The 14,546-nt window shown below is 41.1% G+C and overlaps 1 protein-coding gene across 1 annotated transcript; it reads left to right on the forward strand.

Moving 5' to 3' along the window:
* Positions 1-2,096: 2,096 nt before the first annotated feature.
* LOC145822206 (uncharacterized) lies at positions 2,097-3,267 on the forward strand. Its single transcript, XM_082918811.1, has 2 exons — positions 2,097-2,231; positions 2,665-3,267. The coding sequence occupies exons 1-2, from the start codon at positions 2,097-2,099 to the stop codon at positions 3,265-3,267; spliced, it is 738 nt and encodes a 245-aa protein (XP_082774937.1).
* Positions 3,268-14,546: the final 11,279 nt, after the last annotated feature.

Here is a 14,546-nt window from a genome sequence, read left to right on the forward strand (position 1 = left end):
GACGGTTTGCGCCCGTCAGATTTTCTCTTTTCCCTCTCAAAAAACCCCCAATAACAATGACTACCATTTTCGCCAAAGCCCAGAAACACATGAATGTTGAAGACTCCTTGGCGACTCGCTAAAACTCCACATCCAAAGCTTTGCAATCCATGAAAAAGAGAAAAGAACCTGAACCCAGGCACTCACAATACACCCACCGACCTTCGTAGTATACAGATCGACCCCCATGCTCAGACTGATCAGCTTTTACTCGACCATCTGGTCAGTTTGAATGATACACACCTCTCAAGTCGCCTATGGAACAAGTCTTGTACCAAATCCAGCGTGACTATGACCTTAAGTGGCCCCACCATCAAAATCTCCCTCCACCCATCAAGACCAATCCAAGTATTGCCTTTTCCATCGTGACCAGGGCCATACCACTGAAGCATGTGTCAACCTTAAAGACCAGGTCCAGGATCTGATCCGCCAGGGACTCCTCAACCGGTTCACAACAACTTGCCCTCACCAAAGACCTAGGACGAACCATCCAAAGCGTAACGACTGGCACACTCCTCCCAAATAGCCTGAACCACCTAGACAATGTGATGACCGGGCTCTACCATAACCCCGAGCACAAGGTGGCTTGCCCTCCAAGTAGGTGAGATCAGAGTCATCGCTAGAGGGCTCGCTTGTGGCTCACCATCTTGGTCGGCACAACGAGCCGAGCTCAGAAAAATTAGGCAAGGCTCCAATAAGGAAGTGACGACTGTGGCCCATCTCTACAAACAATTGAAGCAATGGTCTGAACCGATCACCTTTACAAAGGCAAACTGCACAGGCGTTCGCTATCCCCACGACAACCCCATGGTCATTTCTGCTCTCTTATCGAACTACAAAGTCAGACGAGTACTTGTCGACAATGGCAGCTCCTCAACATCATCTTCCTCAATGCCTACCGACAACTTAAGGTCGGGGAAGAAAAGTTGTTGCCTCTACAAGCCCCTCTAGTCGGCTTCACCGGCGATCGAGGACATCCATAGGCTCCATTGACCTCTCAATCACCATCAAAGAATGTCCACAGCAGTCCACAAAACTACTCACTTTCCTCGTCGTTGACTACCCTTCCGCTTACAACATCATACTTGGTTGCACAGCTCTTAACACTCTCCAAGTTGTAACCTCTAGGTACTATTTGGCCATGAAATTTTTGACCGATCAGGGGGTCGGCACGGTGAGGGACGAATAGACTGTGGCCAGAGAATACTATGTCGCCTCATTAAAGGAGGTTAGAATGAGGAAGGCCATGATTATAGAAGGCCTTGATGTTAGAGATGAGAAAGAGCTAATCAGAGGGGAACCAGTGGAAGAACTAGTTGAATTATCCATTGATCCCACCGACCGGACGAATATGGCCAAAATTGGTAGCTAGTTACCCCCTGGCCAAAGCTGACCTTACAGCCCTCTTAACCGAGCATAACGATGTCTTTGCTTGGACCTACTCCGATATGCCAAGCATTGACCCTTCTTTCATTACTTATCGTTTTAGTATTGAGCCCTAGTTTCGATCGTTCCACCAAAGACAACGAATTTTTCATCCAGAACGCAACAATCTCATCGTCGCTGAGGTAGACAAGCTGTTGAAGGCCCAATTCATTAGAAATGTAGACTATCCCAAATAGCTATCCAATGTGGTCTTGGTCTGCAAAAACAATAGCAAATGAAGACTTTGCGTCGACTACTCTAACCTCAATCGAGCCTATTCTAAGGATAGCTACCCACTACCTAGGATAGATCTATTAGTCGACGCAATGGCAGGACACCAGATGCTCAGCTTCATGGATGCTTTCTTGGGCTATAATCAAATCTTAATGCACACAGCTGACCAAGAACACACCTCATTCATTACTGACAGAGGAACTTATCATTACCGTGTGATGCCACTCTGTTTAAAGAATGCGGGGGCCATTTACCAATGTCTGGTTAATGCCATTTTCAAAATCCAGATAGGTCGGAATATGGAGGTCTACGTTGACGACATGCTCGTCAAAAGAAAACTCTCCTTCGATCACCTAGTAGACTTGCGGGAGACCTTCTAGGCCTTGCATAAACATAAGATGAAGCTGAACATAGAAGAGTGCGTCTTCGGCGTTAGGTCTAGTAAGTTTTTGGGTTTCATGGTCAACCATAGAGGTATTGAGGCCAATCCAGAGAAGATCAAGGCCTTAATAGAAATGCAATCTCTTCGAACGGTAAATGAGGTCCAACAGCTTATTGGCAGAGTTGCCATCCTCAACTGTTTTACTTCACAAGCGACTAACAAATGCCTTCTGTTCTTCAAAGTTCTCCAGTAGGCTTTTGAATGGACCGTCAAATCCCATGAGGCTTTCCAATAACTGAAATAGTGCATGGCCAACCTCCCTCTTCTCTCTCAAGCAATGCCAAGAGAGACCCTCTTTCTCTACTTAGTTGTTTCCAGCACTGCGGTTAGTGCTGCCCTTATCAGAAAAGAAGACTCAGTCCAACGCCCAGTTTACTACATCAGCCGCGCACTTCGAGGAGCGGAATAGAATCGCATCCAGACGACTTCGACCCTATTTCCAAGTCCACTCCATAGTGGTCCTCACTGATCAGCCCTTGAAAAAGGTTATGCAATAACCAGAATCGTCAGGCAAACTCATGCAGTGGTCTGTTGAACTAAGCAAATACAAGATCTCCTACCGACCCCGAACATCCATCAATGGCCAGGCTGTTGCAGATTTTATCCTAAAATTCACCAACTCTACTCCCGATATACCCCTAGCATCTGTAAACGTCATTCCTGATATAGAGGACCCCTATTTCTGGGCTCTTAGCGTTGATTGCTTATCCTGCAAAGAAGGTAGTGGAGCTGGTTTGATCCTTACTACCCTCGATGGTGAATATTTCAAGTGTGCTCTCCAATTTTTGTTCACTGCAAGTAACAACGAGGCCAAATTTGAGGCCCTAATAGGTCTTCGGCTGACCAGAGACATTGGGGTTGACCATCTCTGTGTGTCTAGTGATTCTTCGTTGGTCATCGGACAGATAATAGGCGAGTTCGATGCAAAGGAGGAAACAATGCGGTCATACAAGGACATCGCTCTTCCCCTCACCCATCTCTTTAATAGTTTTCACATCAAGTATATACCCAAGTTAGAGAATTCCCAAGCAGATGAAATGACCCAGTTAGCCTCAGCAAACCAATCCGACTTTCGCCACGATGTCCGAATTGAATACCTGACCCACCTAGCAGTTTCACCAGCTTAACAGAAGGTTCACCTGTTCCAGGACGAGCCTATCCCATAAACCCACAACATCATCCCATTCTTAGAACATGGAGTCCTACCAGAGAATAAACAGAAGGCCGACAAGATCAGGGCTTGGTCATCTAATTATGTCATTATTGATGATATCTTGTACAAACGGGAATTCTCACGACCACACCTCAAGTGTTTAAACGCTGACCAAGCTACCTATGTGATGAGAGAGGTCCATGAATGGGTTTGCGACAATCATTCTAGGGGATGATCCTTAGCTCATAAAATCCTTTGCACAGGCTACTTTTGGCCCACGCTTTAATAGGACGCCACCGACTTTGTACTCAAATATGAAAAGTGCTAATGCTTCGCCAACATCCCCCACGCCCCTCCAGTAGAATTGAGCACGCTCATTAGCCCCTTTCCTTTCGCCAAGTGGGGAATCGATCTTGTCGGCCCATTGCCGACTGGTAGAGGCCAAGTAAAGTTCGCTGTGGCCACCATTGATTACTTCACCAAGTGGGTGAAAGCGGAGCCTCCTGCCAAGATTACCGAGCGAAATACCACCAAGTTTATTTGGCAGTCCAATGTGTGCCGTTTCGGGGTCCCTCAAGCCATCATTTCCGACAACGGCAAGCAGTTCGATATCGCAAAATTCAGAGGATTCTACGCAGAGCTTAACATTCATACCCGTTTCTCCTCTCCTGGCCATTCCTAAACTAACAGGCAGGTTGAAGTCACCAATCGCTCCCTGTTAAAAATAATCAAGACCAAGTTGGAAGCCGCTAAAGGACTCTGGGCAGATGAGCTCCCAAATATGCTCTAGGCCTATCGAACGACAGCGAGAACTCCCATCGGCGAAACCCCGTTCCGGCTAACATACATTGTTGAAACGGTTATCCCCGTGGAGCTCAGTCTTCCAATCCCCCAAATAATACACCTGAACATAGAACTACACAACGAGTTGCAACGGGCCGAACTGGACTTGATTGAAGAACTATGAGAGTCAGTTGCTGTCAGGCTAACCTCATATCAACAGAGAATGTGGAAACATTATAACCGCAGAGTCAGACCTTGAGAATTCACAGTGGGAGACCTGGTCTTACGAGAAGCTACTATTTCTACCAAAAACTTGACCGATGGTAAGCTAGCAGCTAAGTGGGAAGGATCTTACATCATCAAAACTAGACCCCGCCCAGACATTTACCGTTTCCAAGATATGGCAGGCAAAGACCTCCCTCATCCATGGAATGCCGAGCACCTAAAGCGATATTTCCAATAAAACAGCATCTTCTACTTTTTGTACGGTTCAATTGTTATATGGTTCACTTTGTTATTCGGAACACTTGTTCATTTTTGCCCTTACCATACAATGTATAAACTTATGATCCCAGGACTGTGCCTTAATGCTGACAAATTTCAATCCTCATTATTTCTATTGTACTTTTTTTTAAGAGTTCAGCTAGACTGAGTCAAGCAAGTTTCGGCCCGACTGAGCATCACAAGTGTCAGCCAGACTGAACTTGAAGAGCTCAACCAAACTGAGTCAAGCAAGTCTCAGCTCGACTGAGCATCACAAGTCTCAGCCAGACTGAACCTGAAGAGCTCAGCCAAAATGAGTCAAGCAAGTCTCAGTCTGACTGAGCATCACATGTCCCAACCAGATTGAACCTAAAGAGCTCAGCCAGACTGAGTCAAGCAAGCCTTAGCCAGACTGAGCATTACAAGTTTCGGCCAGACTGATCCCGAAGAGTTCAGCTAGACTGAGTCAAGCAAGCTCCAGTGAGACTGAGCATTATAAGTCATAGCCAGACTAAGCCTGAAGAGCTCAACCAGACTGAGTCAAGCAAGCCTCAGTCAGACTAAGCATCACAAGTCTCAGCAAGACTGAGCCTGAAGAGCTTAGCTAGACTGAGTCAAGCAAGCCCCAATGAGACTGAGCATCACAAGTCTTGGCCAGACTAAGTCTGAAGAGCTCAGCCAGACTAAGTCAAGTAAGCCTCAGCCAGACTGAGCATTACAAGTCTTAGCCAAACTGAGTCAAGTAAGCCTCAACTAGACTGAGCATCACAAGCCTCAGCCAGATTGAGCCTGAAAAACTCAGCCAGATTGAGCCAAGCACACCTCAGTAGACTGAGTCTCAGTCTCGGTCTGGCCAAGTCCAGTAACCCTCAATCCAGTTAAGTCTACCACACCTTCCAGTATGCGCAAAACTAATTTTATATAACCATGATTGTTTTTAACCACATCATTATTTTTACAAATAAATTTCTTTCTTTCACGAAATATTAATTTTTACACAACACCATGCACAAAGCTAGTTCACCCATACAACAAATAATAATAATAATAATAATAATAATAATAATAATAATAATAATAATAATAAAATAAAATAAAATCACACAAACATATAATAATAAAATAGCAACCGCTAGACAAACAATCTTTGTAATTTCAACACAAATTCTTCACACCATGCCAAATATTCTTTACAAAGAGCTACTTCAATTATTACAAGGATAAATTCAAACAGAACAAAACACCTAAGCCTAGGTCACATCTTCAATTCGCCTTACTTTTACCTTCCTCATCCTCGCTAGATGCCAGATCTCCTTCCTCAACACCCTCATCTAGTGGGGTCTGGGCAATGTCCCCCTCCCCTGGCCTCACGCGGTTGAAGTCCATGTTTGGGAAGAGCTCCTCTGCCCTGTACTTGAAGCTCGTCCAGCCACTATTCCAGTACATGCTCATCTCATGCTTGTAATAGTCTGATTGCTGGAACCTTTGGATTATTTCTTCTTTGGTCTGCCATTCCACCAGCTCAGCAGCAGCCATATTTGCTGGCCCAACACCCCTTCCCCTTCTCTGGCCAAGCCCCTCACCACAGCTGCGTTAACTGCCATTTGAAACTTCGGAGATAACTTAAACTGTTCCACCGCAGCGAGGCACCGATTTGGATAAATAGCCCTTTTAGACGCCATCACCCTGGTTAACTCTACTATCTTGGCCTTTTCTTCTTCCAAGATCCTCTCCAACCTAGAAACTCGTGCATCAGCCTCCTCCTTATCTTTCAAGGCCAGATCACGCAGTTATTCATTATTTATGAGGGCCTCTTCCAATCTCTTGTTGGCAGTGGTGTAGGCCTGTTAGACCTCGTCCGTCCTCTTCTGCTTTGTCGCTAGCTCAAATTCTAGCAACACACCACTTCGAGCTCAGCCTTGACAACTGATAGCTCAACAATAACCTCAGTCTGGCTTATCTTGGCACGCTCAGCCAAGTAGCTCTACACCACCGCCAACACCTCAATCTTTTTCGCCCTCTGCTCATAGGCTAGGCCCTTCGTACAGGCACTCCGTGCTGCCTTTCTCCAACCGGCCGTCTTCACCCTTACATTCTGCAATTGGGCCTGAACCTCTTCTAACTTGGAATTCAACGGTTTCGCTTCCACCTTTGCCCTTACTGCCTTGCTCAGCAGATAGGGGTGTACACGATCCGAATTGGTTTGGTTCTAAGAAAATCCAAAGAACCGAACCGATCCTAACGGTTCTGTGATTTTGAGAACCAGACCAAAGCATTACACTTGTAAAACCAGACCAGAACCAAACCGAAATAACGGTTCGGTTTCGGTTTGGTTCACGGTTCTAAAAATTTCTATTTATAAGAATAAATTGTTAATATTAGCAAAATAATTACTCAGACTAATAACATTTAACTTATGATAAAAACTAATAATATTAAGGCATTACTCAACATTACATATCTATATCATCCTAATATCATTAAAATTACAAAAAACCAATTAACAAAAATAAAACTTGATATTATATATGGCTGCGTCCTTAACAATCTACAACAGACGATCTGCACCAGCCCTGGCCTCCCGTTGCACTTTAGCGGGGTCCCCTCCATCTACCATTAAGCGGCCAGCCACCGCATTCACATGATAAGTGGCAGTCTTCAATGACCTCACAACGGAGCTCCTTTCTGGTTCACTCGCCCGTTCTTTTTCCAACTTTTGGCTAGGGGACAAGTCTGTTGGGGGGCAAGTCCACTACAGGTAGACCTGTCGATTGGTCCCCAATCACTCTTCCTTCTTGTTCTTCTATTTGGCTCCTCATTTCAACGATTGGAGGCTTGACCAGGTCCCCCTTTGCATGCACACCAGCTTTAGCCTTCTCCCCTTCACTTTCTGGCCGCACTTTCGTAGCCCTCTCCTTCGTCTTTTTCAGCAAGGATCCTTCTTCATCACCCTCCATAGTCACCTTCCTCTTATTCTTCTTTAATACAAACTCCACCCCCTCCCTGTTTTTCTCCTTCAGCGGATCCAACGACGCTCCCAGTGGCACAAAGTTCGTCAAGTTCATCTCTTCCAAGGGCTTTGGTCGTGGTCAGATCGACCTTTTCACGACCAGCTTAGGCGCTGGACCTAGTTTTTTATCCTTGTATTTTTCTGCCATCACGAACACTCCTTTGTCCTCCGCCTCTTGCACTTTCCTCGTCACTTCCATCTCCTCTGAAGTAGGATCTCCCTCGGTCGGCTTAGGCCCCAGATTTAAGGCAAATAAGGCGGAGGGTTGGACGAGGTCGTCCCATTTCAACCCCTCATTCTCCCTCTACTTTTTCACCTGCTTCACCCTTCTCTCCACCACTACGTCAACCTTGGGCTCTAACGACTTGGTGGGGACTTTCCATATCGTGCGTACTCATCTCCCTCTATTTGCTGACACAAAAAACCACTTTGGCCGCCAACTTTTCACCGACGAGAGTTGTCCCGCCATCAATCCCCTCACAGCTACTACTTACAGGGCCACTCATGTCTCTTGTTGCCTTGAAGCCTTGTAGGATGAAAAAAATTCGTCCACCGTCATCTTCTCTCATTCGGTCACCCGTGACCACGTCGACCACTAGCTATGGGAGGGGTAGCCTCAGGCTCCCCCGTAGCGCCTCTTTGTACAGTGAGAACTCTATCGGTCGTGCATCAGACGCCCTCTCATTTGCCGTTGGCAATCTCAACTCTATATCTGCCAAAATCTGGTATCTACTACGCAACTCCTTTAAATCCTCTGTCGTTAACGTGGATTTGTCAGCCTTGGTATACCAGTGATCAGACGCCACTTGGCTAATTGGCTGGGCCGCCAAGATCATTGTCGCCGGAAGGGGTCGCACTGGCTGCTCCACGCACTTTTCCCCAAGCCTCTCCACTCTATATTGTTCCGCCAATGCATCTCTATCATTCTCTTCTAACGCATCCGATGTCATGGCCGATGCTTTGTCTTGTGCCATCTCCTTCACGTTTCTGTATATCGCTTCGGTTGCGGGGGTGAGGAAATTTGCGATGTGAAAAAGAAGAGAGTCTATCGAGATGTAAGAGCTAAAGTTTGGAATACATTGATTTTTCACAATAAGGTAAGTAAATCGCACCAGTCCGAATGCCCGAGGTTTGCTTGTGTTCCAAGGATCGTAATTAAAAATTGCCAGTTTGAAAATTCTACCAAGTTAAAACCTCCGCCTTTCCTACGTCACCCTCTATACAACCCCTTCACTTCCTACTATCACTTTATATCCTCTACCAGTGGCCCAGATTGCTCCACGTGTGCAACATCGATCCCTCATTCATCGCACTTATTCTTTTTCCTCTCCCCCGTCTATTTTAATTCACATCATCACGTCCTTTCCTGTCCCTCGAGCCCTGTGCACCATAAATGCCTCTAACGGCCGATCCCTTCAGAGGTAAACAACCACGTCGGTTGGCCACTACGTAGGTCGGTCACATCCCTCAACGATCGATTCCTTCAGAGGTCGACCACCACGTCAGTCAGCCACCACGTAGGTTAGTTACCTCCCTCAATGGTTGATCCCTTTAGAGGTAGACTATTACGTCGGTCGGCCACCACGTAAGTTGGTCACCTCCTTCAATGATCGATCCCTTCAGACGTCGACCACCACGTCAGTCGGTCCCCACGAAGGTCGGTCACCACCCTTAATAATCGCTCTCTTCTGAGGTCAACCACCACGTCGGTCAGTCCCCTCCCTCCACGGTTGGTCCCTTCAGCGGTTGACCATCACGTCGGTTGGCCACCTTCCTTAGTGGTCGGTCACTACACTGGTCGGTAGACCACTGCACTGGTCGAACCCCCTCCTCAACGGTTGGTCAGACCCTCGGTCGCTCACCAAACTGCAACCGCTCCAAATCGCCCACCATCCCTCACATCTTTCCCCTTTGGTCCTCTCTCTGGCGTCTTGGGGGATTATTTTCTTTTTTCTTATTCCCTTCGTTGGACTAAAGCTGCACTTGAGAATGGGATACTACTGATACTGATGGGCACCAAAGGGAGCCCAGCTCACAGTCTAAGTGTTAAAGCCCAATAACTTTGAGAAAGCAATGCTAGTTGAGGACCAATAGCATTCAAACACTTGTCGGATAGGGAATTAGCCACGTGAGCAAACAAAGATTCTGTAAAGTTATTGCACCCACACATCAGTATTTAATGAGGCCACTATAGCATTAAATGCAGCAGGACTCCTCACGCCGGAGTATACAGAATCACCATGAACGATGTTAACTAGGCCATAGACTTTTGGCCAACAAGACAGCTTGGAATTGACAAGGAAATGATGAGCAAATTATATAAAGAAGCCTTTGAAATACGTTAGAGATTAAGTGTTTCATTCTCTTCTTCTCTCTCTCTCTCAAACCAATTACTACTTGCCTTGGTCTAACTTGATCATCGGAGTGTTCGTTGGGGGACTACTTCCCCCTTTGGACCTTCTCGTAGGCACACATCGAAGATTCAATAACCAACAAACTCATAAAAGACGCGAACCGGTCCGACCCATCCACTATTAATATCACAGCATCATCAGATTTCATATTTGAAAAGTATATTAATTTCATCTAAAAATGTAGATTCTACTATTTTCTACTAATCAAAAAGTGTATATTGTTTACATTTTTTGAACATGCGAGTAAAATCAGACTCATCTCACAAATTGTTTATTACCAATACAATAATACCACATGAAATATGAAAATATAATAAGTATAGTACATATATGATAGGATCATTATAAAATTATTTATGGTTGACCGACAACAAACCATTCTTGGCTTTTTTGTGGGGACGAGTGGAATGACTTAGTTTTCTGCAATAACTGGATGTGGCTTTACGTTTTTACTTATTTGTCCCTTGCATTATTTTTGAAAATGAAAAAGGGCACCAAATATTTCAAAAAGAAATTCCGCGGAACTCTCAACGTGTGAGGCAATTGATAAATCCTGTTTTTGGACTTGTCAATCTGATATTTATGTATTCATATATTTAAGATAATTATTCAAGTGAAAAATCGAAAACAAAACCTTTTTTTCATACATTTTTCATGATTTTTGTAATCTTTCTCCAATGATTGAACCCCCCAAAATTTTTCCAAAACTATAGTTGATATATGAGTAATATACTGTAGTTGATAGCAAACTCATACATTTATGGGTTAGTCACTAAACAAGCAATATAATCAAATTTACCTAGTCATTTAATTAATGTTGGATCGATTAATCCTTTTAATGAGTCAATCTGATTACAAATTTATAAATTTTGAAGAGTTTATCAACCAAAAGTTATGATATATTAAATAAGAATAAACACTCTATCATGATGATGCTAAGTTTATCTATGAAATCTTTTTATAAATAGATAAAATATAATAAATTTATTAATAGAAAATATAATACAATGTGTGTCTATTTTGACCACTAGATTAAAAATAATAAGATAAAGTAAAATTTATGGCCAGTGTGATGAAGATGACATAGGGCAAAGTTGAGTTTGGGAGGGTCAAAAACATTGTACTAGAGAAACTTATTAAATTAAATGAAGGTGACATAAGGAATTGAAATGAAATGAAATGGAATGATTGTTTATTGTACCAATGGGTTTGCAATTAATTGTAGCAAAGTTATATGCACATGTTCCATCATGGATTACTCCTTTAGCTCCGATAAAACCATCACTGTGCCATGCATATGCCACGCTATACCATGCTCAGTGCATTCATTAAGAGGAGAGAGGGAGAGAGATTACACTTGTGAAAAACTTGTATGGCTGGCATTGTGACAGTGTCTACAAATTCATGTTCGGTAAAGTTATCAATTTTCTGTCTATATATATGTACTTTTTTTTTTTATAGCAAAAGTTGAAAATAAAAAAAAAATTATTTATTATGTGTAAATATTTTAAATATATGTAAGATGAGAACAATCGTATATTATGAGTTGTTGAAATTGGTGATTGATAATGGATATAGTGATTGGCAATGTAATGATTAGCAACATTTGATGATATTGGTCGGTGGTCGTGAGAATAGTTGTTGGAGGTAAGAGTATTCGGGGATATTTTGATCCGTTTAAATTAATTGAATCGAATTAATTTGTTACATTTTTTACAGATGTATGATGATAAATAGAAGGTTGTAAATTAATTTTTTTTAATCCGTCTACTTTTGGACCGATGGAGAATTTGAGGTTCTTTTGGTTACAAACGAACTGTCAAACCGCAGGCACCCTTAATAATTTGTAATATTTTGTATTTTTAATTTGGTTCAATATTTTGTTTATGTTTTTAATTGAAAAAGAGGTTAGCTATTCTGTTGTATTTTTAATTTAGAATTCCTTATATCAAATGACAAGTGTTGATATTTGGTATTTTTGTATGGAAAAAATAAGGTTTAATTTTGTCATTTTAAAAAAAAATTAAATTAAATAGTTTTTGAATATAAAAAAAAAAGTAATGAAATAATTTTTGATAATGCATAGTTTTCTTATATGTGTTTATTATAGGTATTTGACAATTTACTTGATATTCTTTTGGTTATGTTGAGTTAGGTTGTTATCCAAAAAAAAATGTGAACAAGTTATATTATGTTCAAAATTTGTAAAAATTTAAACTGTCAAACCGATTTATATCCATCCGCTAATCTATTCAATTCGCATTTGGCAATCCAATAAACGAATGTTGATTGATTTTTTTTTAATCTACCAATCTAACAGACGAATAGTGGATAAAAGTTCTTTGACCACAATCGTATCCCAAGCACGCTTGGTGAAAGGGTGGTCAGAAGTTGTCGAGAGTCATCGGAGGGTTGTAGGTGGGTGAAGGGTCTTTGAGGTAGACGAAAGATTGTCAGCGGTGGTGGCTAATGATGAATTGTGGTTGGAGGTGATAGAAGAGAGAGAACACAATGAAAAATTATTTTAAAAATAACAAAATTACCTTTTTAATTCCAAAAGTTTTGGAATAAGTTTCACGATAATATTCTCCAAACAAAAACAATAAATCAAACAAATTTTTTGTTATCAATTTTTTTTTATTAAAAAAACAAAAATTATTATAGTGGAAGGTTGCCGGATGCATGTTCAAAATAAAAATAAAATAACCCAAGTTTTAGAAAATATAAATAAAAAAAATCAAAATTTTGAAAAATATTTTGCACAAAATATAAAATCAATATGCATTTTCAAACTGTACATTAATTTTTATTTCTGAGAATACGAAAATCAAAAATTTTTTAAAATGAAAATAACGAATAGAGCCAAACAGTGCCCTAATTTCGCCACGGGCAATGGTAGAGAGCCACAATTTGTGTGGCTCAAATGACTCAAAATTGTCAAAACAACATCATTTTTTGACAGTTTTAAGCCATTTGAGCCACACAAATTGTGACTCTCAAACATTATTCTTTCGCCACACCTCACTGTACACTCAACATGTGAGTTCGCGTACGGAACAATAATGACAGATACGAAACAGGCAAAAGCCAAAAAAAGATCTTTGCGAAATAGTAATTGATGATCAGACTCACCGACATAAGGCCCAGTAACAAAGCCCAATCGAAGTGGGCCCACAACGGTCGCAAAAGTCAGCTTCCGACTGTACCACATGGTCCAACACTCCAGACCTTTCGTCACAATACCCTACAAGACTCTTCTTCTTGTAATGTCTGTCTGTATCTATAATCAAAGTAGTCCGTACACGATGGTGTGTTCGGTACACAGCGGCCTTTAGAGTCAAATGTTTGAAAAAAAAAATTGAGGAGTGCCATCGGCCCGAAAAATTATTTTTACGTGCTTATATTTTTGATCAATTATAAATTATTATATATTTTTATTATTTTTTAATTATTTAATATAAAATTATAAATTTTACTCTCTTTATAAAAAATATAACACAATTAAAGAATCGCGTAACCGTGCTTGAGATGATCAAATAACTTCTCTATCGACACGGGTCATGCACATGCATTTTTTATATTTAAAAGAGTCACCAGCACGGATAATGCACTAATATATATATAAAGATTGGTTGGATATGAAATTGATTATGTCTTATGATTTGAATTACGAAATTTTATTATAATAGTATTGAGAGGATTTTTTTTTGTCAAAAATATGAAAATGTTAAGCAGAAAAAGACTCCTAAGTAGCTTAGAAAAAGACTAATTTATTTGAAAAAATAAAATAAGAGTAATGTTATATTCACCGAATTTGGCCTCACATGAATTGTCAGAATTTGTATATGCCAATCATCTGAGAGGTTGTCTGGCCAGTCATTCAGCAGATACCGGTTGATAAGGGTAATGCCGGTCATTCGGCTTACATAATTCAGGCGATTCAAGGAACTCAAATTTGATATATCAATCATTTTCATAAAATAATTAAACTATGTAAACTTTTTTTTTTGGTAAATAATTGAGCTATGTTAAGTTGAATGTAATAAATTGTGACAAAAACACTTTCCACTTTAACATTGTAATCCAAATAATTCAATTTAATTTTTTTTACCAAAACAGCCTAGCATGCCATGGATGACTTTTAAAGTTTCATTTCAGTGCCTATACAAAAGTATGCCATTTGGGGAGTACCGACAAAAAACAAAAGTCAGAGTTTTAAAAAAACTTCTTTTACATTAAAAAAAACTAATCATATATATCCATCATTCATATTTTTTTGATAAAATTTTAAAAATAAAATTATTTTTAGATATATTAATTTCTCTTTCTTCATAGAAAGATTAAAATTTTAAAAAATTACTAAAAAATCAGATCCTAACGAGGCAACATAGCAAAATTGGTCATACATGGGCGGCGCTGCAAACAAGCCAGCTAGCTACTAAGAAAGAAACTTCGAAATTATTTTCTTTCCATTTTTTTTCTTTTTTTGCCCGTCAATTTTATTATTTTTTATTTTTTTGGGGGGGACATTCAATAAATCTCTTTGTTTGGTAGCCTTTCTTC

Source organism: Camellia sinensis, chromosome 3 (genome assembly GCF_055761805.1).
Source record: "Camellia sinensis isolate YWXY chromosome 3, ASM5576180v1, whole genome shotgun sequence".
NCBI classification, from domain to species: Eukaryota; Viridiplantae; Streptophyta; class Magnoliopsida; order Ericales; family Theaceae; genus Camellia; species Camellia sinensis.